We start from the raw sequence: 23,334 nt of genomic DNA on the forward strand, positions 1-23,334 counted from the left end.
TTGTAACCCCTAACCGAATGAACAGCCCTCCCTTATTTAGGTCGCGCACCATAAGGAAGGACCTTCCACTGTCCTTCCACCTCCTTTCCCAAAATCCGGTTCCTACGTTCTCAATACAGGCCTCCAGACCATCGATAAAGCACCTAATACTGTTCGGTCCCATCCTGATCCACGAGGAGACTCCCCCTTTCCTTTCAACAATCAGGGCTTGCACCTTGCCTTTCTTTTCCCTTACCTCTACATCGAACCGTTTCGACTCCACTCCGAAGCTTCCCTTCTTGGCCCTGCTCCTAACCCCCACGAAGTCATCACCTTCTGCATCAGCCCTTGAGTCTCCCTCTAATCCTTCTGCAACACGCCGCTCGCCTCGCTCCCTCCCATCGCTTTCACCCTCTCTCACACTGGCCCGTTCTCTCACTCTCTCGCTCATTTTTTTTAAAACTATAGATCCTAGCTTAAGTATGAGAATTATTAAAACCCATAAGCCAACAACTACCAGCTTTGACACCAAACCCAAACCAAAACACCCCTAAATATTAAATTTCATATTTCCCTACATTTAAGGGGACTTGAGTGAAATAGACCATGGCTGGAGAGTCCAAATGTTGAAATAGATTGCTTTGTTGGTTGCATCAATCAAGTATCAAGAGTTGAAAATTTGATTTTAAGAATATAGCGAAGGAACACAAGGAAACATGATAATATAAGCTTTTGGAACAAACACACAATTCTTATTGCACAAGTGTGTGGTAGTTGAGGAACGGGAGTAAAAGCAATAACAATGTAAGTAAAATGAAGGTCTACTATGTATGAACAATAAGAAACATGATGCAAAAATATAGGTTTTTTTTTCTCTTTCTCATGGTTAAAACCAGTGTTAGAATCTAGTTCTAGTGTTTTGTCCTTTACACAAACCCCTATTTTCTCGATTTTTTCCACTTTGGTGATATGTTGGCTACCCCATACAAATTGTAATTGCATGTACTACATGGTTGGTCAAGTGAATCATGTTTTTCTGCTAGAACCAAAACTCATAAAATGAACCAACTGTCCATTTCCAACTCAACCAAATCGTATAAGCTTAATTTGGCCTAGGCTTCATTATTGTCACCTCTACTTCATGAGTATCCTAACAAAGCATTGAGAACTTAGAACACTATCTTATAAAAGCTCTCTTGATCAATGTCAATCAAATCTGAGAGCAGTTCAAACAGAGTCTAGTAAAATTAAAACAAATAATAAAAAGCTTGGGCCATCAAAAGCTAACCTTCCACCAAAAATCTTTGCAAGCCACCCCCCAGGCAATTGACTTAATGCGTATCCCCAAAAGAAAGATGATTGGACCAATCCAGCAGTGGATGAATTCCACCCAAATTGGTGCGACATTGGAATTATAGCAACACTCAGATTCACCTGCCCAATCAAAAATACAAAAAAAAAAACATTAATTCAATGTGAAATAGAAAGCCCCAGTTACTCAGTGCGTAACAATTTATCCTAACTCCTACAACTAGTCACTTTTTTTTTTCATTTCAAAGAAAAAAAAAAGGTGATTATGACTTTTCATTCATTTTGAAAGCATTTTTGCTATGACAAGGACAATGATCAAGAAAAATTTCAGTCTCATTGATTTAAAAATATAAATAAATATTTATCACCACATTAATTGAAAAACTGCTGTTGCCACCATAAAGGAGATTGTACAAGCCAAAACTGATGAACATAAAAGTTAACAAACTTGCATTTATCACTTATTAGTTTATAAGTTGATAATTCTTAGGTACTTATCAAAAAAAAAAAAAAGTTGATAATTCTTAGATATTATCAATTCATTTTCAATACTTAAATTCAAATAAATATCTAATTATAATCAGATTGTAACCATTGTATATCTTTTGAGTTTATAAATATGATATCACTTCTCTGTCATTATCAAGGGAGGCTTTCAACATTCTTGAACTTTTTTATTTCCTTACATGGTATCAAAGTCATCTCTGACTAACATCCAATACCGAATCACCACCAATCTCCTTTCATACAACACCCTCATTGTTTCACAATACCTTTTCCACCACACCAGACCTGCCATCACAGCCCCTGCAGGTTCTTCTCCCATTACTGCCACAAGCCCCACCTCCCTGTATCTCTTGCATTCAACAAATCCCATACCTACATCCTCACACATCCCAGGCCAGCTCCTTTCACACCTTACCACCATCACATGATCACCCTCATGCCCACCCATTGCCCACTCTATCACAAGACCAAACCTCAGATATGATGGGCCTCATAGAAACTACCCCAACTGAACCCATAGAACCCACAAATGCCCATCCCATGCAAACATGTTCCAAATCCAACATTTTTTAAGTCCAAGCCCTTTCTCTCCACACTTCCTCCCTTACCCCTCCCATCCATACCTCCCAAACCACACACCTTTGCAGAAGCTTTCAAATCTCTAGAATGACACCAAGCCAACTTTGCTGCTCTCATGCATAACCAAACTTGGTGTCTTGTTCCACCACCTTCTAATGCCAACATTGTCAGCTGCAAATGATGGGTTTATGGTATAAAACAGACAACTAATGGCACTGTGGACAAATTCAAAGCTCGCTTGATCATGAAGGGATCTCATCAGTTTGCAAGTGTTGATTACCCTGAAACATTCAGCCTGGTGGTCAAAGTGGCCACCAACTGAACTGTTCCATCATTTGCACTCTCCCACAATTGGCACATCCACCAATTAGATGTGCACAATGCCTTCTTGAATGGGCTTCTTATGAAGAACATATATATGGCTCAACCACCTCGATTTGTTCACTCTTGGTTTCTTAATTATATTTTCAAATTAAAGAAGGCGTTATAAGGGCTCAAACAAGCTCCCCAGACTTGGTTCCAACGTTTGCAGGACACTCTACATAAATATGGATTTAATCCTTCCCCTGCTGACTCCATGTTTCTTTTCCTCCACAATCAGCATACTCTGATTTTATTAGTTTATGTCGATGACTTCCTTCTCACAGGTGACATCATGTCTCTCCTTCAGTCCTTCATTTTGTATCTAACAAGAATTTTGCCTAAGAATTTGGGAGCTCTCCATTATTTTTTAGGCTTGGAAGCATCTCGACATGATAATCTACTCCATCTCACTCAATTGAAGTATAATCATGACTTACATATTAGAACAAACATGGACGGTGCTAAGCCATTGTCAAAGCCCAATTGTCATTGGTAAACAACTTTCCATTCACAATGGTGGTCCGACGATAACCCCACTACTTAATTGTTTCACTGTTGGCGCATTACGATACTTAACACTAACCAGGCCATGTATCACCTTTTCAATCAACAAAGCTTGCCAATTCATGCACAATCTAACTATTCTGCACTGGAAAAGGGTGAAAAGGATATTACGATACCATAAAAGTACAATTCATCATGGTCTTCGATTCATTAGAGCATCATCTTTGCCTCTTATCACCTATACTAATGTGAACTGCACCAGCAATCCCAATGATAAAAAGTCCATGGGTGGTTATAATATTTATCTTGTTCCTAATCTTATTTCTAGGCAGGCAACCAAGCAAAAAGTCATAGCTTATTCTAGTATAGGGTTGGAATACAGCACTATCACACAGTTGCAGAACCATCATAGATCCAATCCTTGCTTGAGGAAATTGGTATTGTTTAACACTCTTCTCCTATATTATGGTGTTATAATTTGGGAGCTACATTTCTTGCTGCAAATCTGGTCATGCACTCTAGAATGAAGCATGTGGAAATTGATTTTCACTTTCTTTTGGAGAAGGTCCTGCAGGGCAATCTTATTGTTTGACACATCTCTAACAATGATAAAATCGCAAATATTTTCAACTGTTTCAAATGCTTAAAGACAAGCTCACTGTCACTGCAGACATCTAAAGGATATTGTATAACCTCAAATTAATGAAGATAAAATTAACAAACTTGCATTCATCACTTATATTAGTTGATAAGTTGACAATTCTTAAATATTATAAATTTGTTTTCCATAGTTAAATTCAAATGATTATCTGATTATAATCAGATTGCAACCATTGTACTGTTTTTGAGTTTATAAATATAACATCACCCCTCTGTGATTATCAAGGGAGGCTTTCAACATTCTTTAACTTTTCTATTTCCTCGAAGCCACATCACCCATGGCAATTCAATAAGCAAGAATATCATTTCACTTGATGATAAAGTATACCAAGAAATACCCAAGAAGAAAAAGACTACCTTATCCATATTACAAACAACAAAAGCCAAGGAAGTTGTGCCAATGAGTTTATATCTTTGAGGAAGATTTTTCCAGGGCGGCCAATTCCAATCAAAACCCACTTCCCCACCCTCCTCTTGACCCTCAGCATCCGACGCTGAAGCCGAATTGTCCAATTCATCCACCCGAAGACCCGTAATCACACTCTCGGTTTCTGTAACGCTTTCTTTTCCTCTGATCGCGGAGAAAACTCTTAGTTGAGAGCGCTGTTTGGATGAGAATATAAGAAGCTGACGGTGTTTGAGGGAAGTATTGTTGAAGAGTGAGTTGGTATGGCGAGGAAAACAACAAATATTTTCAGTAGTGAATGCGAATTTTGCCATGGTTGCGATTGAGTTAGAAGTTGTTTGTGTTTAGGCCTGTGAGAAATCAGAGTTGCGTAGAGAGGAGTAGAAAGGGCATGAGATGGACCGATGGGATTAAGCATGGTTGCAAGGCCATGAGGTGGCCACGGAGGAGCTGGTTTGTGGCTCCCAATGTGAGGATATCTCTCGGAATATTTGGTTTGGTGGGTGGGACCCGTAAATTTTGGTCATGTGGTCGTTAGGCTGTTGCGTAGAATGAGCAAGGCTTCTAAAACCTAATAATAATATTTAAGGGTTAATTCCACTCAACAATTTTGGTGTAAATACATTATTATTATTATTATCATCGATTTTAAATTTCACCGTTAGTATTCTTATAAATTTATTTTATTTATAATTTAAAAAAAAAAGAGTTTTTAGGGTAATTTTGTTAAATAAGTGTGTTCAACAATTCTTTAAAAAATAAACTTAATTATCTAAAAGATAAATTTTATATTTAAAATTATATTTATAATAAAACTTGCCTAAAGAATAAAAAATGTAAAACCCTAGAAGAATGCTTTTTAAAAGATGTTAAAGGCGTGCTTTATTATGTTTTCTAAAACAATTTTCAAGAAATAGTTTTTAAAAAAAATTATTATTTTTAAGAATAAAATTATGTCTCAAACTCAAATATATTTTCTTCGCTTATTCTTCATAATGTGCATTTTAAATTATTTCTCACAAAAAATACTTTATAAGAACATCTCAAATTTGTTCTAAAACACAACGTGCTCTCAAATCAAATTTTCAAAAAAAGAATTTATCAAAGCTGTTTTTGAAATTAAAAAGAATATTGTATTCTAATAAATAAAAAAAGGTTTTCGAGAACCATCCGTAAAGATGATAGATGTCCAACCATTCAAGAGAAAGGTTTCATATTTTACGAAAGAAAAACATATTAAATTGTATGGAAACCTAAAGTAGTCAATATTTCCCAAATTAAAACCTATGGAAATAAGATATGGGGATAAAAATTTTCTTTTTATTCTTATTTCTCCTTAAATAGGAATAAATTTGGTAATTTCACTTTTTATGTTTGAATGTATTTAGAAATGTAAAGTTAGAATGATTATTTGTTTTTATTTCAATATTAAAATATTTATTTTCATTTAAAAAAAAAAACTCTGACATTGTGCATAGTTAAAAGAAAAAAACCATTTTGGTATGTGATTTAAAAAAAGAAATTGTTTTAAAAATTTATACCATTATTTAATTATTGTTCTTAAGAAACAATTTTTAAAAAAGAAGTAAAAATATTTAATAATTTTTAAAAATAATTTGAAACTTATATATATATATAATGACTATAAAAATGAATAAACATATATAGATTTTATCTAATATATAATCATATACATTAGTACACTCATTATAGGAATCTCATTACAATGGTTAAGACTAGTCATTCTTCTAATTAAGAGGTAGTGAATTACATCCTTAAATAGATTGTCTAAGTTCATGAACTGATTGTGAATAAATCATCTATTTGCAAGGAAGTCATGACTTGGACTTTCCGTACAACTCTTAATGCACCAAGTCATGTATAATATAAGATATACAAAATTAAACACTCATAAAATATAATGCATGAAACAATGATAGATAAAAGTGCAACCAAAATATGACTAAATAAATAATAAATTCCAAATTTGTTATATCATGTCATACTTTTAAAGACTCTATCATAATAATACTTTTACATAACAAAGAGACATTTCCACTTTCATGAGTCATTACCTACTTAAAGCCTACGAAGTGGTCAAAGGGATCCTTACCATCGTTGTACATGTTAAATTTAGGCATCACAAAGTGTCATAAGCCTAGCTCTTACAACATAATTCACAAAGCGAATGTTGTTGCAATTGTGCCTTTGTTGTCTAGTATTTGGAATGTCATATCGTGTGTTTAGTTTTCTCATTCAAGTCTATGAGTAGGCTTGCCTTTAGAAACACAAATAAGGTTCATGAGGAGCCATTGTTAGCATGCTCCATGCTAGAATTTGAACTTGAATCACCCAATTGTTGTTTAATGATCAAATTTTCTAAAAGTTTAAGTTTGTAGGATTTGATTTTAATATGCATATCATATTTCTTAACACTTTCTCTTACATGCGGCCCATACCCGCATGCGGAGAGATGAACAAAATTTGAATTCATATCCAACAAAATAAATGGAGGAAATGCAAATTGTGGAAAGGCGGCTCGAACACGAGACCTCTCTTCAAACCAAATTTTGATACTACATTGAATGATCAATTTTCCTAAAAACTTAAACTTGTAAGATTTGACTTCAATATGCCCGTATCATTCTCCTTTCCTTAACAATTGTAGGACTAGTTCCTCCCATTTGTATATCTATTTGGGGTCACTATTTTGTCCGGTTGTTCTCTTATGTTTCCGAATGGACGCAGCAGGCTGGAGAGAAGGTTGCGGATCAACAGACTGGATGGGAATCAATGTGTATTGTGAGGTCCTGGTGGTGGCTATCATCCTTGGAATCTCGTTCTCTTGCTGTAGGATTTTCAAAAGCTAAAAAGAGTACTTCAATTCGTTTTTTATGTCCTTGCTGCTCACCTAATTTCTTCTCAATCTTAGAACATTGATCGATCGTTCTTTTGAGATGTCATTGCTTCAACCAAGCTTTTGCTTCCTGATTCCATAGATCACGTCAAATACTGTGCATCTAAAAAAATCCATAGCATTACGGTTAACCTAATGTATAAGACTTTTCCATGCCACTTGTTACACGCCTAATGATCAACAACATCCATCTTCTAAAGGATTCCATTCGATGATTCGTGTTTCTCAGAGGATAAACCTGTGTTTTCATAAGACGATGGAACCTCATATTCTCAAGAACACAAACCTCGTGTTCATAGGTCAGACTGGATTAGAATCGTGCAATCAAATTTCATGTATCCCTTCATTTGTATCAATCATGCTCATGAATACTAGAATTACGTGGCTGTAAAATGTAATAATCTTTATTTTCATTGTATAGAAAGTCAAGCCCCTGTATATAAAATTCATTGGGAAACGTACATGCATAACCATTCCCATAAATCATGATATTTATATATATAGTGTGGAGCACGAGAAAGTAAAGAAACTGTATATAATAGGGAAGATCGATGGCCATGAGCACCACAAGCTAAAAGAAACTATAAATAATGCCCAAGGTTGTAAGCACAAGAGAATGAAATTAGTGCCAAAGGGGTGGAAATGAAGAACTGCCATAAATTAAGTTACTGCTGTTGACATGTATGCTTCAAGTATTTTTCACAAGTTCATAACCTACAAAACAAGGTCCAAGCTGCTGCACATGAATGCAAGTATAATTTTTACAAAATTTTTGGTGTCTATCTTTGAAAGAAAATAAGGCTCTTTGTTCTTGCTACTTAAACCACATTAATGTATCATATTATTAGATAAAAGTGATGATTAATTGAATGCTAAAAAAATTAAATCACTTCCTGTAAATGGTGATTAAACAAGGCATTACACATCTGAAAATATGGTAACAACCTATTAAGTATCTCAGTTTATTCATTTGTCTAAGCAACTAAACAGATCTGATAATATGATAATATTGCACTAACATCAAGGCCCTCTTCTCCTCCTCCTCATCAAACGCCTGTGGACACAATATATGATAATGCATATATAGATCGCCATGTATGTTTTGAGTATCATCCCTCAGATCTCTTGCCAAGGCGCAACATGGCCAGAAGTCTAGGTGCCACCGATGTCGGATCACTTGCAAAGAGCTTGCAAGAAATGTCCATGAATGGGACTGAGCCACCCCCGCAGTACTTCCTTAAAGAGAACAGTATCAAGCCTATGGATTCATTTCTCCCATCAGATCCAATCCCCATAATTGATATTAGTCTCTTCTCCTCCTCTTCATCTCTATCTTCTAAAGAAGGAGAAGATGAGCTAGAGAAACTTAAATCAGCTCTCACTTCATGGGGCTGCTTTCAGGTTCTGGTTTCTACATACTAGAAAACTTTCTATGAAAGTATATAATTTTTAGGTCTCCAGTTACTTGCCAAGAATGGATTATCTGTTTACTTAGCCTAGTAATTCATGTTGCATATTAGCAATTGTTCCTTGCTGCGTGGGCGCAAGAGGTTGTGTGACCTCAGGCGCATATGAGTCGTGTGTACCGAATCATGCCTAAAGAGGATGATTTCAGGTCAGAGGCTCAAAGACCTCTTCTTCCACCGATAATGGTGGAATGGAATTGATCATCAGATCAGTTAGAGATGGAGATTATCACCTCATCTCATAATCCAAACCCTTCTCATCAGTTTGATGTTTATAATTAAATGGGGAATGGCATGTATTAATTTTGATATAAAGAAATTAGTCAAATTGGTGCTTTTTTTTATTGAACCTTAATCCTTTGTCATGCCTGTCTTTCATCTTCCTGAGATCTTACAAATTACTTGGAATTTTCTTTGAGTCTCAGGCAATAGGCCATGGGATTTCGAGTTCATTCCTAGATAAAGTCCGGGAAGTTGCAAAGCAATTTTTTGCACTTCCGGTGGAAGAGAAACAGAAGTACTCTCGCGAGGTTGATGGCAGTGAAGGCTATGGGAATGACCGAATACTTTCAGAGAATCAAGTGCTTGACTGGTTGTATCGCCTGTCTCTCAGGCTACGACCAGTCGATCAAAGAAAGCTTCAACTTTGGCCGGAGAACCCAAATGAGTTTAGGTACTTTTATCCTTAATTTTGAATGAGGGAAGTTTTTCCCTTATATTGATCATAAACTTTGGCTTATTTTTCTGGCAGAGAGGTCTTAGATGAATATGGCACAAAGGTAAAGATTATAATGGATGTTCTCTTTAAGGCCATGGCAAAGTCACTGAATCTGGAAGAGAATAGCTTCTCAAGTCAATTTGGAGAGCGAGCAGTGATGCAGGCAAGGTTTAATTTCTACCCCAGATGTGCAAGACCTGATCTGGTTCTTGGTGTTAAACCTCATTCAGATAGATCAGGAATCACTGTCCTTCTGCAAGATAAAGAAGTGGAAGGTCTTCAAGTTTTCAAAAATGATAAATGGTTTATAGTTTCTGTAATTCCTCATGCTTTTGTTGTCAACCTTGGGGATCAAATTAATGCAGGTACTATATATAACTTCATCTATCTGGGATCAATGCTCATACTTATGATCAAATTAATCATAAGTACTAATGGAACCGAGCTTAATTTGAAATTGGTTTTGCATGAATTTATGCAGATAATGAGTAATGGAATATTCAAGAGCCCAATGCACAGGGTTATGACAAACTCAGAAAGGATGAGGATATCAGTGGCTATGTTTAATGAACCAGCGCCAGACAAGGAAATTGGACCGGTGGATGGCTTGATAGACGAGAAAAGGCCAAGATTATATAAAAATGTGAAGAATTATGCCGCTTTCAACTTTGAGTGCTTTCAGAAAGGGGTGGTACCACTTGAATCAGCAAAAATATGAGTTTTTATCATCTTCATGACCTTTGGCCCTAGAAATGAATTAGGGAATTTGTTTGTTGATCGCAAGTGGTTAAACCAATCTTTGGGCATGTGACATTGGAGCTTTGTTCTTCATTGAAAAAAATGGCATCCAGTCTATAAATATAAAGTATGTTCTCTTACACTCGGATTCTAAATTCTACATCCATCAAATTTCTTTCTTTTTACAACCACCTCGATCAATTTATAGAAATGACCTAATGAAATAATTAAAATACCGTAAAAGTTAAATACATTTCAATCTCTCTTTTCTTCTTCATTTATTTTTTCTCTTCTAATCTCTACATATCTATAACAAAAATTTTCAAGAAAGTTACGTTTCTCGTCCTATATCATGGATAATCATATAACCATCTCTAACGATGCTAGAAGTGTAGAAGCATGTTTCTTGCAACATTTATTTTTTTTATGCATTTTTCGAAGCTAAAAAAAAAAAGGTGTTATAACAAGTGTTCACGGTTGCAGGGAATGACAAATTGAAAGAACAACAAATACGAAGATGGGTGTGAAAGAGAAGAAAAAAACTTTTTATCTTAGCATATATAGTGATTGCAATGAGCATAATTTTTTATTTTCATGATATATCAGCTTCACTATCTAAGCACTTTTATTTCTTTTTTCTTTTTTCTTATTGCACAATGGAATTAAACAGTTTTAATTTTTTTTTAACTAAAATGAAATAAGTTTTTATTACCTTTAGATACCTCGACTTAGATTTGGTTTGAACGGCAAAATGATTCACCATATTAAATATAAGTTTGTGTGATTTGCTATTCTTGCATTCATAAATATAAGTTTGATTAATTGGTCGAATCATATTAAAATTTCATATCATTTTTGTGTGAGTTTGTTGTAGAATTGCAACTCAATGGAATAGATGTTTTGAGTTTATATTCAATCTAAATCCAATCTAAATTAAAAAATAGTCAACCTCAAACTCAATACAACCCAACCTTTTAACTCAATGTGCTCAATTCAAACCCCAACTCAATGTCATTTTCTTACATTTGAGTTAAACTTAGGTTTGACAAATAATAGGTGGGTTACACTTAATTAGCTTGATCAAGTTGTATATGTTAAATTTAGGCTAATTGGATAAGGTTTAGATTCGGTTGAACACATCCACAATTTTTTTTTTTTTTTGTCTGTTTACTTTTTTTCTATCTTTTTATATTAAAATTTAAATAGTAAATAACACAACACTTAAGGATAACATTAAAAAAAAAAGAAGTTATGTATCTCTCTAGCAAAATCAATTATTAATATTGTTACCATATGAAATAATTTAAATTATAAATATTATAAAAATATTAAATCGTGTTTAGGTTACACTAATGTTGCTTAAACTTTGGCCTAAGACTAACTTGAATTAAATTTGAATTGAAAAACAAACAAACAAACAAACCCTACCCACAACAAACTAAGAGTTAAAAATCATTATTTAAGTCTATAAAAAGATCAAATTGAGTTCAGATTGGTTCATGCCAAGCCCACCTGAGTTGCAACCTTGATTTGTATTAAAGCTTCCATTTAAACAATACATGGTATCAAATTTGAAACAATTTGGTCCTAAATGCATTATAGGATGAGTTGGAGAAGTTCCAATGTATGATATAATAGTTGTTTAATGAAAAGAATGACAAGGATAGGAATATCATCCATGTAAATCTCTTTGATGAGGTAAACTTAAAAAATGAAGCAACAACTAAGGATACCTAAGATGGTTTGGATCCATCAGAAATGGGAAAGAACTCATCAAATAAGTCATATATGAAGGAGCTATATTGTCTATTATGAAGGAGCTATATTGTCTATTGATATTAGAATCATATTCACTATAATATTTGAATGCATTCAATCAATTCATAATTGTTATTATTCAAGGCAATTCTCCAAAAAGAAGACAATGATTCATTTGTTGGCTTCTTTTCGGCTTGTTGCATGAAAAAAAAATTAAAAATAAAATAAAATACGAGTTCAATTGATTACTAGAGCCTTGTTAGTTTATGATAAAAGTAAAAACTAGCTCTCAATGGATAATCTTAAGAAGATGATTGAATGGTAGTCAAAATAGAAAAATGAAAGGGCTCATCTAAGAGGGAGATCAAATAAGAATAAATCTATATTACAGTGTTGCTCACATCAAGACACAGAATGTATCTACTATCACTGTAATGATCCGCACTCAATCATGTAGATATTGTCTGCTCTACATATATGATGTCACACATTAGATAGAAGAAAAAGTTTCTAGTATTATAAAAATATGAACTCCTCTTAACCATATAGATGTGTTTTAAAGTCATAAATACTTATTTGAGTCTAAAGTGGATGATATCTACACGATTACATATGAACCACTATAATTACAAACTTTTCTTGTCAAGTGGTATTGATATAAATCTAAGCATGCTTAACTTTTTCATGGTCTCAAAACCCATAGAACTTAACTAGGTGTATAGTGGTGCATACGGGTGGAATTTTTCCGAACATATCGAGTAGGTCCTGCGATACATATCCGGAAATGGAAATGTGGTGTCAACACGCAAGGTAAGCATCCTGGTTTCTCCATCTGTCTAAGCAATCAAACACATCTGGTAATAGTCTCCATCACACGTCCCTATGTAGGCGAGACATGCAAGTCTTCAAGGAAGTGCTCTCCTATTGAAAATGTCCAAGGCATCTACTCTTGTTTTGTTCATGTTTTTCATCTACTTCTACCATTAAGAATTGTCCACTGTATGAAAATGAGCTAAAATCAAGTTTGGCTGCAAAGTGGCCTATTTTCCATAAAAGCCGTGTTTGCATCCATCTCTGGTGAGTAAAAAAGCCCTTTTTTAAATTCAATAAAAGCTTTTTATACTTATTTAGCTAAATTTACCCCCATAATTTATGTTTAAAAAAGTTTAATATGGGAGTCGGGAAAACATTTCTTCTAGTAAAAACTCTATTCAGATTTACATAAGAAAATTTTTTCATGTTTTAAAGTTTAGGATACAAGATTTACGTTAGTTAGATATTTGATGTATTAATAATTGAATATTTATTTATTTTGTGGATCTTATCATATATAAATAAAATAAAAATATCTTTGGTTATTTATTTTTATTTTTTTATGTTTATGATATTTTAAATTTTAATTTTTTTTTTCATTCATCATACAACCATTTTCTTAATTTCATATTTCTTTTCAAAATATTAAAAACATGACCATTGATAAAAAAAAAAAATTATAATAAGTTAAAACTTAGTATTGAAATAAAATAAAAAAAAATATAGTGGCTAGTAAAATTAAGAGAAAATTAATATAAAATATTATATATAATTTTTTAAAAAAAATATGTTTATCTTTTATTTTATATAAAGAAAAATTAAAAATTTTAATTAATCAAAAAGTTAAAATCACAAGAAAAAAAAAAAAGCAAAATGTTAGAAACATAGAGTCCATTTGGAAGTAATTATAGAAAACACTTTTAACTTAAAAAGTGTTTTGAAAAAAAAAAATTGATGTTTAGCAAAATTTAGGAAATACTTTTAAAAATCTAAAAAATCACTTGTAGTGTTTTTTTGGAGAGTACTTGATAGGTGATCTCCTAAAAACACTTCCACTAAAAAATACATCGAGTAGAAATACTGTCAAACACACTAATAGTCGTTGACATAAAATAGCATATTGTGGTTTTAACTCAAAAAAAATTAAAAATAAAATAAACATTGAAATAAAATATAAAGATAATATGATAATTTTTTTTTTAACATGCATAAGATCCACATAAATAAACAATTTATTTAGTATCACCATATGAAATCACATGATGTTAGACCAGTTTTAGTTAATCTCCATTTTGACGATTACAAAATAAAGTTTGAAACTAATAATTTTATTCTAAGTGTGATTAGGAAGAAGATTTCTAAAGAGCCAATCAAGAAGATATATCTATTAGGAATCTCATATTGCTCTGTTTTCTGACCCTATATCTTATAGGATGTATGCAACTATCCTTAAGGTTCTCTAAATCTATTGTGGTGGAAACATATAACATTAAAAACCAATATAAAACATAGATCTAAAAAAGAAAAACTCAAATTTGTAATCAGGATATTCCTAGATCGATTTCCATCTCATGTAAACTCTAAAATCACAGTGGTTGTTGTAGAACTCGTCTACCCAACAATCTTCCACCTGATCTCTCTCTCCATGAGTCTTGACATGAGAGAATGATAAGTTTTTCTCTTTTTCTCTTTCTAAAAAAATGGCTAGGATTTCTCTATCCCTCTATCTAGAAAAAACAATGGTAAAAGTGGCAAAAGCCTAAACCTTAAAGGGTTTATATAGGGCTCATATGGGCTTAAGTAACTTTAGCCTAAATTGGACTTAGGTCACCTAATACATCTCACTTAGGTCCTAATTAATTAATTAGTTTTAATGAATTCTAATTAATTAATTAGCCTAGCTCATCAATCCAAAAAGGCAATTTATAAGATCTAGTGCAACATTACTTTTTTACCAAAACACTCTTATGCACACTTATGAATTACATATCCAAAATACCCTTAAAGCGTACCACCATGAAATAAGAGCTTAAGCGAGGACCATTAGGATCCATAAGAAAATATTGGCTTTCTCATAATCAAATTCTAAAGTTGACTTACTCCACTAAAAAGAGTCAATTGCACTCTAATATCCTATGAAATTATAACGAAACAGAGCTTGGGTTTGTGACCTACTATTCATTGCATTCAAACTCCTTATGAATTGGTATATGTTATCTAACAAGGTAATACTATCAACCCATCGAAATTACCTCTTCAATCATTGAGTTACAAATCCTCCTATTATGTGATCAACTGACATACTCTAACTTCAAGGAACATATATCAAATTTCAATAAAGGAATTACTACGACCATAGATTTTATGATCACATGTCCTTTGAATCACTTAATAAGACACACTATTATAATCTCATGAAATATCATGATACTTCTATTGAGAATACTTATTGTCACCAGGATTCATTAATGGTAACCCAATCCACAAATATATATGACCACTTTAAAGTCTCCACCAATTGGTCAAAGCCTCCTATTGATTTCAGTAGAGGCTCAATATCTTCTCAAGGTTGAGAGTCCATGCAATATAGTAGTTTGGTGAATCATAGCAATATGATAGTCTTATGTATAATTCACCATAAATCTTGTCTAATGTGTGGTATATACACTAGTGCACTTACAATGGGAATCTTATCCCGATAGTCAAGATAAGTCATCCTTTCAATTTGGAGGTAGTGTACTACTATCTCTACTAGATTATCTAAATCCATGAATCAACTGTGAACAACTTATCACCTTGTAAGGAACCCATGACTTATATCTTTTGTACAATTCCTAATACACCCAAGTCATATACAATACAAGTGATACATGCTTAATGATCAAATCATTGTCAATGCATAAAAAAAAAATATAGCAAGTAGAAGATCATGTCTTACTTTTAGTGCTCAAACTCAACAATATCAAGGTAAAAGGAAATAAAGTAGAAAGAGAGGACTTTAACATTATAGTATAACAAGTCAATTTTTCCAAAATCTCTTTGTTAGATTTTTGTTGCACTAAGTTTGTATTGCATTACCTTTTTATTTATGTACTTAAAATCGTCTAAGTGCCTAAATTAGTTTTATTTTATTTTTATAAATTAGATGATAAATCTTTTTAAATAAAAATAATTTTTTATTAGTGTTATTCATGGTTAAAAAGGTTTTTAAAATGTTAAACAGTTCATTTAGTTAGGTTTCCCTAAAGATTTTACACTAAAGTTACAAATATATAAAAAACTATAGAGTTCATGATTGGAACCAAAATATGTGTTCTAATGGCACATATTCGATATGATTTATGCACCTTAAAACACTCAAATCATCTAACTTGACACAAATCGATACTAAGGCCCTACCCATGAGTTTAACTTGAATTTTAGAGATATATCTAAGGTTCAAGATAATAAAAAGTTGTAACTTAAGTCACTTTAGATTTTGAAAGATCAAGAAGGGGTTAAATGAGAAAATGAGTGAGTCAAGACTCATGGAATATGAGGAAAGACAAGATGAGGATATCATGAGTTTAAGAGATGAGGAATGACCATTATGAAGTAAGAAAGAAGGCATACAAACATGTGAAATGAGGCATGAAGGAAAATTCATCAAGTTTGTATGGAAATTTAGAACTTAAAATCTAGTACTAATATATACTTTGAATTTGAAGTGAAATTTGAATTAACTTTTGAAGTCTATTTTGAGCAAACTATATATTGTTTCGAAGCTTAGGAAGTCAGGAATCCAAACTTCAAATGGTGTGCAAATCGGAGTTGAAACAAGGAAATTATGTACATTTGAAGAAAACTAGTTAGAGAGGAAAACTGAGTTCGAAATTGACAACTTGAATTCGAAATGGTTTTTGGTCATTTAAAACTCATAGGAATTCAAGGAAACTTTTAAAAAATGCTAAGTTCGAATCTCCCTACCTGTTTTGAGCAAGAGACACGTATTTTGAACCCGAAAACATGGAGTTTATGCATGGACAGTAGGTAAGTTTGAAATTCACTGTGAATTTCGAACTTACCTTGTTGATTCCAAATGGGTTCATTTTGCTCCCACTTATGAGTTTGAAATTGATTTGGAACTCACCCATATTTCGAATTTAGCCACTGGCAATCAATTTTGAGCTCTGAAACATGTCAAAATGAGTACCAAATGCCTCCATCTAATTCAAAATGCATTATACTTATTTAGAACTCATAATTTTTGGAGTTTCTTAAGTTATTTATGACTTTTCTTTGCAATAAGTGGTCAATGAGAGTGTGCCACATGTTAGGTCATTTAAGTTACTATATAAGTTCTCTTAGTTTTAAGGTTAAGGAGATATTTTGGGAGTTTGACATTTTGTGGGAAGCAAGACGAGAACTTCAATTTGTTTCTTCTCTTCTTCATTAAATACATTGTTTTTAGTTTCTTTTTATTCAAGTTATATATTTTTACTCTATTATGAATTGTGAATGTGACATCATCCCCATGAGAAGCTAAAAGGCCAACTTAGGACTTGAAGCATGAAAACCTATGGTTATAAAAACAATGAGTAAATTATTATAATAATGAGATTAATTATTGGTTGGGTTACAATTTATCAATTTTTTTATACTATCCTTGTAAGTTAGTTTAAGAAATAATACAATAGGTTATTACCCAATACTAGCGATTCTTGGTAACTCTTGATCATTAGTTATCATGGACTTCCTTATCATTATTTGTACCAAAATAAAGCTATAAGAAGTAGGAAGAGTTAAAAAGTTAAACCTTAAACTAGTAATCAATTTCATTCATTTGATAGTTTTATGAATTTGTTTTTAAAATGAAAAATTAGGTTTCAGATGCAATAATGAGTTATAGACCTCAAGTTGATCCTAAGTAGTCAAAAATCCCAAAACCCTAAGATCACTCTACTTAAGGAACCTTTGTTCTCTTTGTTCTATACCTTAAGTTGGATTGTGGAAAACCCTAGACTTAAATCAATTGAATTCAAATTCAATATTCATTTTGTTATTAATTTAGTTTATTTTACATAGTTTCACTTCATAAAAATTACTTTACATATTGTTTTTCCCTTTAGGATTTAAATAAAAGTGATTCATTTATTCTAGTATCAACAAATTCCATAAGTTAGTCCCTGAGGGCGATACATGAAGTACTACAAAAGTTACAATGACTTTTTCTCTGGTTGGTACCCCTCTTACATTGTTGGTACCTTTTCTCACAATGTTTATACCATCTCTCATAATGTTGTACCCTCTTTCACAATGTTTTTTTATCATCTCGCACAATGTTGTACCATTTCTCACAATATTTATACCCCATCTCACAATATTCAACTCTCTTTCACAATGTTTGTACCATCTCTCACAATGTTTCGTACCATTTTTTATAATGTTCGTACCATCTCTCACAATGTTTGTACCATTTCTCATAATATTTGTACTCTGCCTTATATTGTTTGTACCCCATCTTGCATTGTTCGTAACATTTCTCATACTGTTCATAACTCTTTTCACATTATTTGTACTCTCTTTTACATTGTTTGTACCATTTCTCACATTGTTCGCACTCTTTCTCACATTATTTGTATCATCTCTCACACTGTTCGTATTTCATTTTACATTGTTCGTATTGTCTCTCACATTGTTTGTACTCTCTTTCACATTGTTCGTATATCCTCTCACATTGTTCGTATATCCTCTCACATTGTTCATACCTCATCTCACATTGTTCGTACATTTTCTTACATTGTTCGTGTTATCTTTCACATTGTTTGTGTCATCTCTCACATTATTCGTACTTTGTCTCACATTGTTTATACCTTATCTCACATTGTTCATATCCCCTCTCACATTGTTCGTACCCCCTCTCATATTGTTTGTATTCACTCTCATATTGTTTGTATTCTTTCTCACATTGTTTGTACCTTGTCTTACAGTGTTTATACCCTCTTTCATATTGTTCATACCCCTTTTTACATTATTTGTACCATTTTTCATATTTTTTGTACTCCTCACATTATTTATACTTTCTCATACATTGTGTGCACGCTTTCTTATATTGTTTGTACTTTTTTTCACACTGTTCATACTCTCTCACACATTGTTCATATCTCCTCCCACATATTAAAAACAATTTGATCACAAATGACTAAATTATCTTAATTTCATTAATAATGAACATTGTTCTAAAATCTAAATCTTCAAACGCTTTTTAACACAACATTTCTACCTACAAAATTTATATTTAAATAAAAAAAGAAAGAATCAACTTTTACCTTTAACACTTGTAATCCTTCAAATAATATCTTCCCAAGAAACAAAAATTCTTATTTTCCTTCTTCAAGATATATAAAACTTCATCTTTAAATTTAATCTATGAATACACGAAATAATAATAATAATAATATAAAAATATTGATGACAAATTCATAACAAATGACTAAATTGTCTCAATTTGATTAATAATAACTCATAAATCATTACATACTTAAATGCTATTTAACATGACATTGTTACCTACAAAATTTATATTTAAATAAAATAAACATATCAAATGTTACCTTTTAACACTTGAAATCACTTGAAATCCTTCATATAATATCTTCTCAAGAAACAAAAACTCTAGTTTTCCTTCTTCAATACATATAAAACTTCATCTTCTAATTTAATCTATCAATTCACACACAAAAAAATGATATAAAAATATTAATAGCAATTTGATAAGATAAGAATAAATTATCTTAATTTGATTAATAATAAACTCGTAAAAAAATTATAAAATCTAAATTTTATAAATCATTACATATTTGTTATTTAATATAACATTTTTGCCTACAGAATTCATATTTAAATAAAAAATATCAAATATTACCTTTGACACTCATAATTACTTGAAATCCTTGATTTTCTTCATAGAAAACAAATTTTTTTTTTTCTTCCTAAAAAAGTTTTGAACTTGATATTCAAATTTGATTTATCAAAACACATCTCACGTATTTTTTAATACTATGGTTGAACTAATTTTCATATTAAATTAGTACTCTTTTTGTATATTTGAATAATGAAAGTATAAGGGTACTCGGTAGGATTTTCTTTTTTTAAATAAATGTTAGATAGTTCATTAAATAATGAATTATATTTTATATTTAATAATAAATTATAAAAAAGGTTGTAATATTTAGATATATACGAGATGCATATGATTATTTCCCAGCAACAAGTCATCTTTCCCAATTTGATAAGTTTTTTCAAATTTGGTAATGGCCTGCACTTTGCACATGTCATTTTATTATTATTATTGGAGTCAGTGGGTAGTAGCCCCAAAATAAACGGTGGGTACAAAGAACAACCCTCCATTTATTATTGCGTTTATCATCTCTTGGGTATCCCGCAGCATACCTTAAACATGGCCGGAAGTCCAGTTGCCACCGTCGTACCACCACTTGCCCAGAGTGTTCAAGAAATGTCTGTGAATGGGAATGAGCCACCCCCACAATACTTCCTTAAAGAAAACAGTATCCAGCCTATGGATTCGTTTCTGCCATCGGATCCAATTCCCATCATCGACATCAGTCTCCTCTCCTCTTCGTCGCTATCTTCTAAAGGAGGAGAAGAAGAGCTACAGAAACTTAAATCAACTCTCACTTCATGGGGCTGCTTTCAGGTTTTGGTTTCTGCATACTCGAAAACTTCATAAGAAAATATATATTTTATAGGGCGACACTTACTGGAATTATTCAAACACTCAGATTGGTAGAATTTTTTCTTAGCAACTGGGTGTATTAATTCCTTGTCATGCCTGTCTTTCATTTTCCCGAGCACTTACAAATTACTTGGAATTTTCTTCTGAGTATCAGGCGGTAGGCCATGGACTTTCAAGTTCATTTCTGGATAAAGTACGGGAAGTTGGAAAGCAATTCTTTGCACTTCCGGTGGAAGAGAAAGAAAAGTACTCTAGGGCAACTGATGGTATCGAAGGTTATGGGAATGACCCTATTCTTTCAGAGAATCAAGTGCTCGACTGGTCATATCGCTTGTTTCTCAGGCTACAACCAGTGGATCAAAGAAAGCTTCGACTTTGGCCGGAGAACCCAACTGAGTTTAGGTACTTTTATGAACAATGTTGAATGAGGAAAGCTTTTCTCTTATATTGATCATGAACTTTGGTTTATTTTTCTTGCAGAGAGGTCTTAGATGAATATGGCACAAAGGTAAAGATTATAATGGATGTTCTCTTGAAGGCCATGGCAAAGTCACTGAATCTGGAAGAGAATAGCTTCTCAAGTCAATTTGGAGAGCGAGCAGTGATGCAGACAAGGTTTAATTTCTATCTGAGTTGTCCGAGGCCTGATCTGGTTCTTGGTGTTAAACCTCATTCAGATAGATCAGGAATCACTGTCCTTCTGCAAGACAAAGAAGTAGAAGGTCTTCAAGTTTTCAAAGATGATAAATGGTTTAAGGTTCCTGTAATTCCCCACGCTCTTGTTGTCAACCTTGGGGATCAGATGCAGGTATATATATCTCTGTCTATTTGGCATGGCCCCAAAACACTATTCCACCTGAGAAGGATTTGCTTGGCCTTGTTTAGCTAACATGGCAACTAGTGAAAAAAAAAAAAAGAGAGAAAAAAAAAAACAAGACAGAAACTAGGAATATTCTTTGATTCACCTTGAGATTTCAGAAATATACTGTAGTCGAATCCCAGATTTCCTTCAAACCCATCTGTACTCCTAATTTGTCTCCAAAATGAAAACCTGGTACTAGGATCTTAGGCTGCCTCCCACCTCCTTGTTGAGGGGTTGCAGTTACATGCTGGCCATAATAGGCTACTTGCAATTCTGCATTTCTGTGGGTTATTAGAGACATAAAACAAATTTTTCCTTCAGTGAATTAATCAGCATAGCATGCCTAGCTTAGAAGAAAGCAATGGACAACTGAGCTTTGTAATTGGTTTTTTTATGAATTTATGCAGATAATGAGTAATGGAATATTCAAGAGCCCCATACACAGGGTTGTGACAAACTCAGAAAGGATGAGGATATCAGTAGCTATGTTTAATGAACCTGAGCCAGAGAAGGAAATTGGACCGGTGGAGGGCTTGATAGATGAGAAAAGGCCAAGATTATATAGAGACGTGAAAAATTATGCTTCTTTCAACTTTGAGTGCTTTCAAAAAGGGGTGGTACCACTTGAATCAGCAAAAATATGAGTCTCAATTCTCATTGTCTTCATATCCTCTGTTTTTCCAGAAAAGGGTGAGAATTCTATTTCTTGTTCAGAACTAGTTCAACTAAAATCTCTGAGCTTATGTTATTGAGTCATGTGATCTTCATCTGCAAAACAGGCTTAGAGTATTTTAATCTATATATATAGAGTGGGATCTAATTGACATATCTTGAGGCATTATCACAGAGTGAGCTTGTGCAATCTAATGATTGTAAACAACTTCCCTTCTTAGTTGTGTAGAAAGCTGCAATGGAGGCTAATATGATCATATGTTCCTGCATTACTGCATCATGTACAGATAATCAGAAAATAACAGTTATCACATATTAGCATTCTTTCAGAGGTGATCTTCACTATACATCAACCATCTAATTAACAATATGCCAATCTTGAAGTGCTAATTGGATCATTGACCTACCCGTGAATTCGAGGCTCAATCCATCCAGGTAAGGGTTTGGTAACAAAAAGATTAGAAAGTTGGATCATGTAGTATATCTTGTGATATCCCACATGAGATAAGGAAAAAAGTTTGACATTATATATGTAGTGGACTCCTCTTGGTTACATAAACGTATTTTAAAGCCATTAGAACCTATTAAATCCATAACACATTATCTATATGATTGAGAGTGAGTCATTGCATATCGTACCTATAATTCAGCTATGAAACCTCAGTTATATGCATCTTTTTTTCCACACTTCTTTTGATAACTTATACATCCTTGCATAACAAAATAAATTGAATACAGAAAATATTATAATAATTGGTTAGTGGCTGAATGACCACCACTAAATATTGTGTTCCATTGGAACTGTGACCATCAATCAAATGAAATTGCTTTTCTTGTGTTGCATTCATATGTATAAACAAATGAATCTTGGGGTCCTCACCATATTCACAAAAGCTCCTTTTGAACCATTACTATTGTCACATTGTATCCGAGCCAAGTAGAGGCTCAACTAGAAAGGGACATTTGTATATTTAACTAAAGCACTTAAGCTCCGAGCATCTTGTCATGAACCAAGGTGGTGAAAACCTAACCTATTGCTGAGCTTGCTTTATTAAATAATGAAGAGAGAATATCATCTGTCAGTCTGCTATTATATCTAAGAAAACAATTTCATAAATAGATTTGAACAAATTTTATGCTTAGGTGAATTTAGAAACAATATATAAACATATTATGAAATTGCAGAAAGAACAGTCATCATCAACATATTGCATATGGGTGCTTCTATCAGCAATTGAAAAAGAAGAATGAAAAGATGACAAAAAGATGAAGATGGCTCTTATGTGAAGTCATAAAACAAATCTTGAAACCTGTAAGGGAAGAGAGAAAATGAAGGATTGCTGAGC

General features: G+C 32.8%; 2 protein-coding genes and 1 long non-coding RNA gene across 4 annotated transcripts in view; 2 read left to right on the plus strand and 1 right to left on the minus strand.

Annotated features, from left to right (window-relative positions):
* The window catches only part of LOC117925156 (probable anion transporter 6, chloroplastic), a 47,434-nt gene extending 42,708 nt beyond the window's left edge, over window positions 1–4,726 (minus strand). The window contains exons 1-2 of the mRNA XM_034844055.1: window positions 4,261–4,726; window positions 1,268–1,413 (exon numbers count right to left, since the gene is read on the minus strand). Of these exons, the coding sequence (XP_034699946.1) occupies window positions 1,268–1,413; window positions 4,261–4,623 (509 nt within the window). The 5' untranslated portion in view covers window positions 4,624–4,726. The remainder of the gene's footprint in view (window positions 1–1,267; window positions 1,414–4,260) is intronic.
* Window positions 4,727–8,343: 3,617 nt separating this feature from the next.
* Window positions 8,344–22,247, plus strand: LOC117924585 (protein SRG1-like). Of its 2 annotated transcripts, XM_034843246.1 has the most exons (5): window positions 8,344–8,627; window positions 9,118–9,365; window positions 9,444–9,573; window positions 21,065–21,262; window positions 21,724–22,247. In XM_034843246.1, the coding sequence occupies exons 1-5, from the start codon at window positions 8,367–8,369 to the stop codon at window positions 21,958–21,960; spliced, it is 1,074 nt and encodes a 357-aa protein (XP_034699137.1). In that variant the 5' UTR covers window positions 8,344–8,366; the 3' UTR covers window positions 21,961–22,247. The 2 variants fall into 2 exon arrangements, with proteins under 2 accessions (XP_034699137.1, XP_034699138.1); XM_034843247.1 differs by lacking the exons at window positions 8,344–8,627; window positions 9,118–9,365; window positions 9,444–9,573 and adding exons at window positions 20,082–20,415; window positions 20,609–20,856 and having other exon boundaries at window positions 20,935–21,262.
* Window positions 9,580–10,288, plus strand: LOC117924586. The gene is made up of 2 exons (XR_004652817.1): window positions 9,580–9,775; window positions 9,892–10,288. It is a non-coding gene; the product is annotated as an uncharacterized LOC117924586 (long non-coding RNA).
* Window positions 22,248–23,334: the final 1,087 nt, after the last annotated feature.

This window comes from Vitis riparia, chromosome 11 (genome assembly GCF_004353265.1).
Source record: "Vitis riparia cultivar Riparia Gloire de Montpellier isolate 1030 chromosome 11, EGFV_Vit.rip_1.0, whole genome shotgun sequence".
Lineage (NCBI taxonomy): Eukaryota > Viridiplantae > Streptophyta > Magnoliopsida > Vitales > Vitaceae > Vitis > Vitis riparia.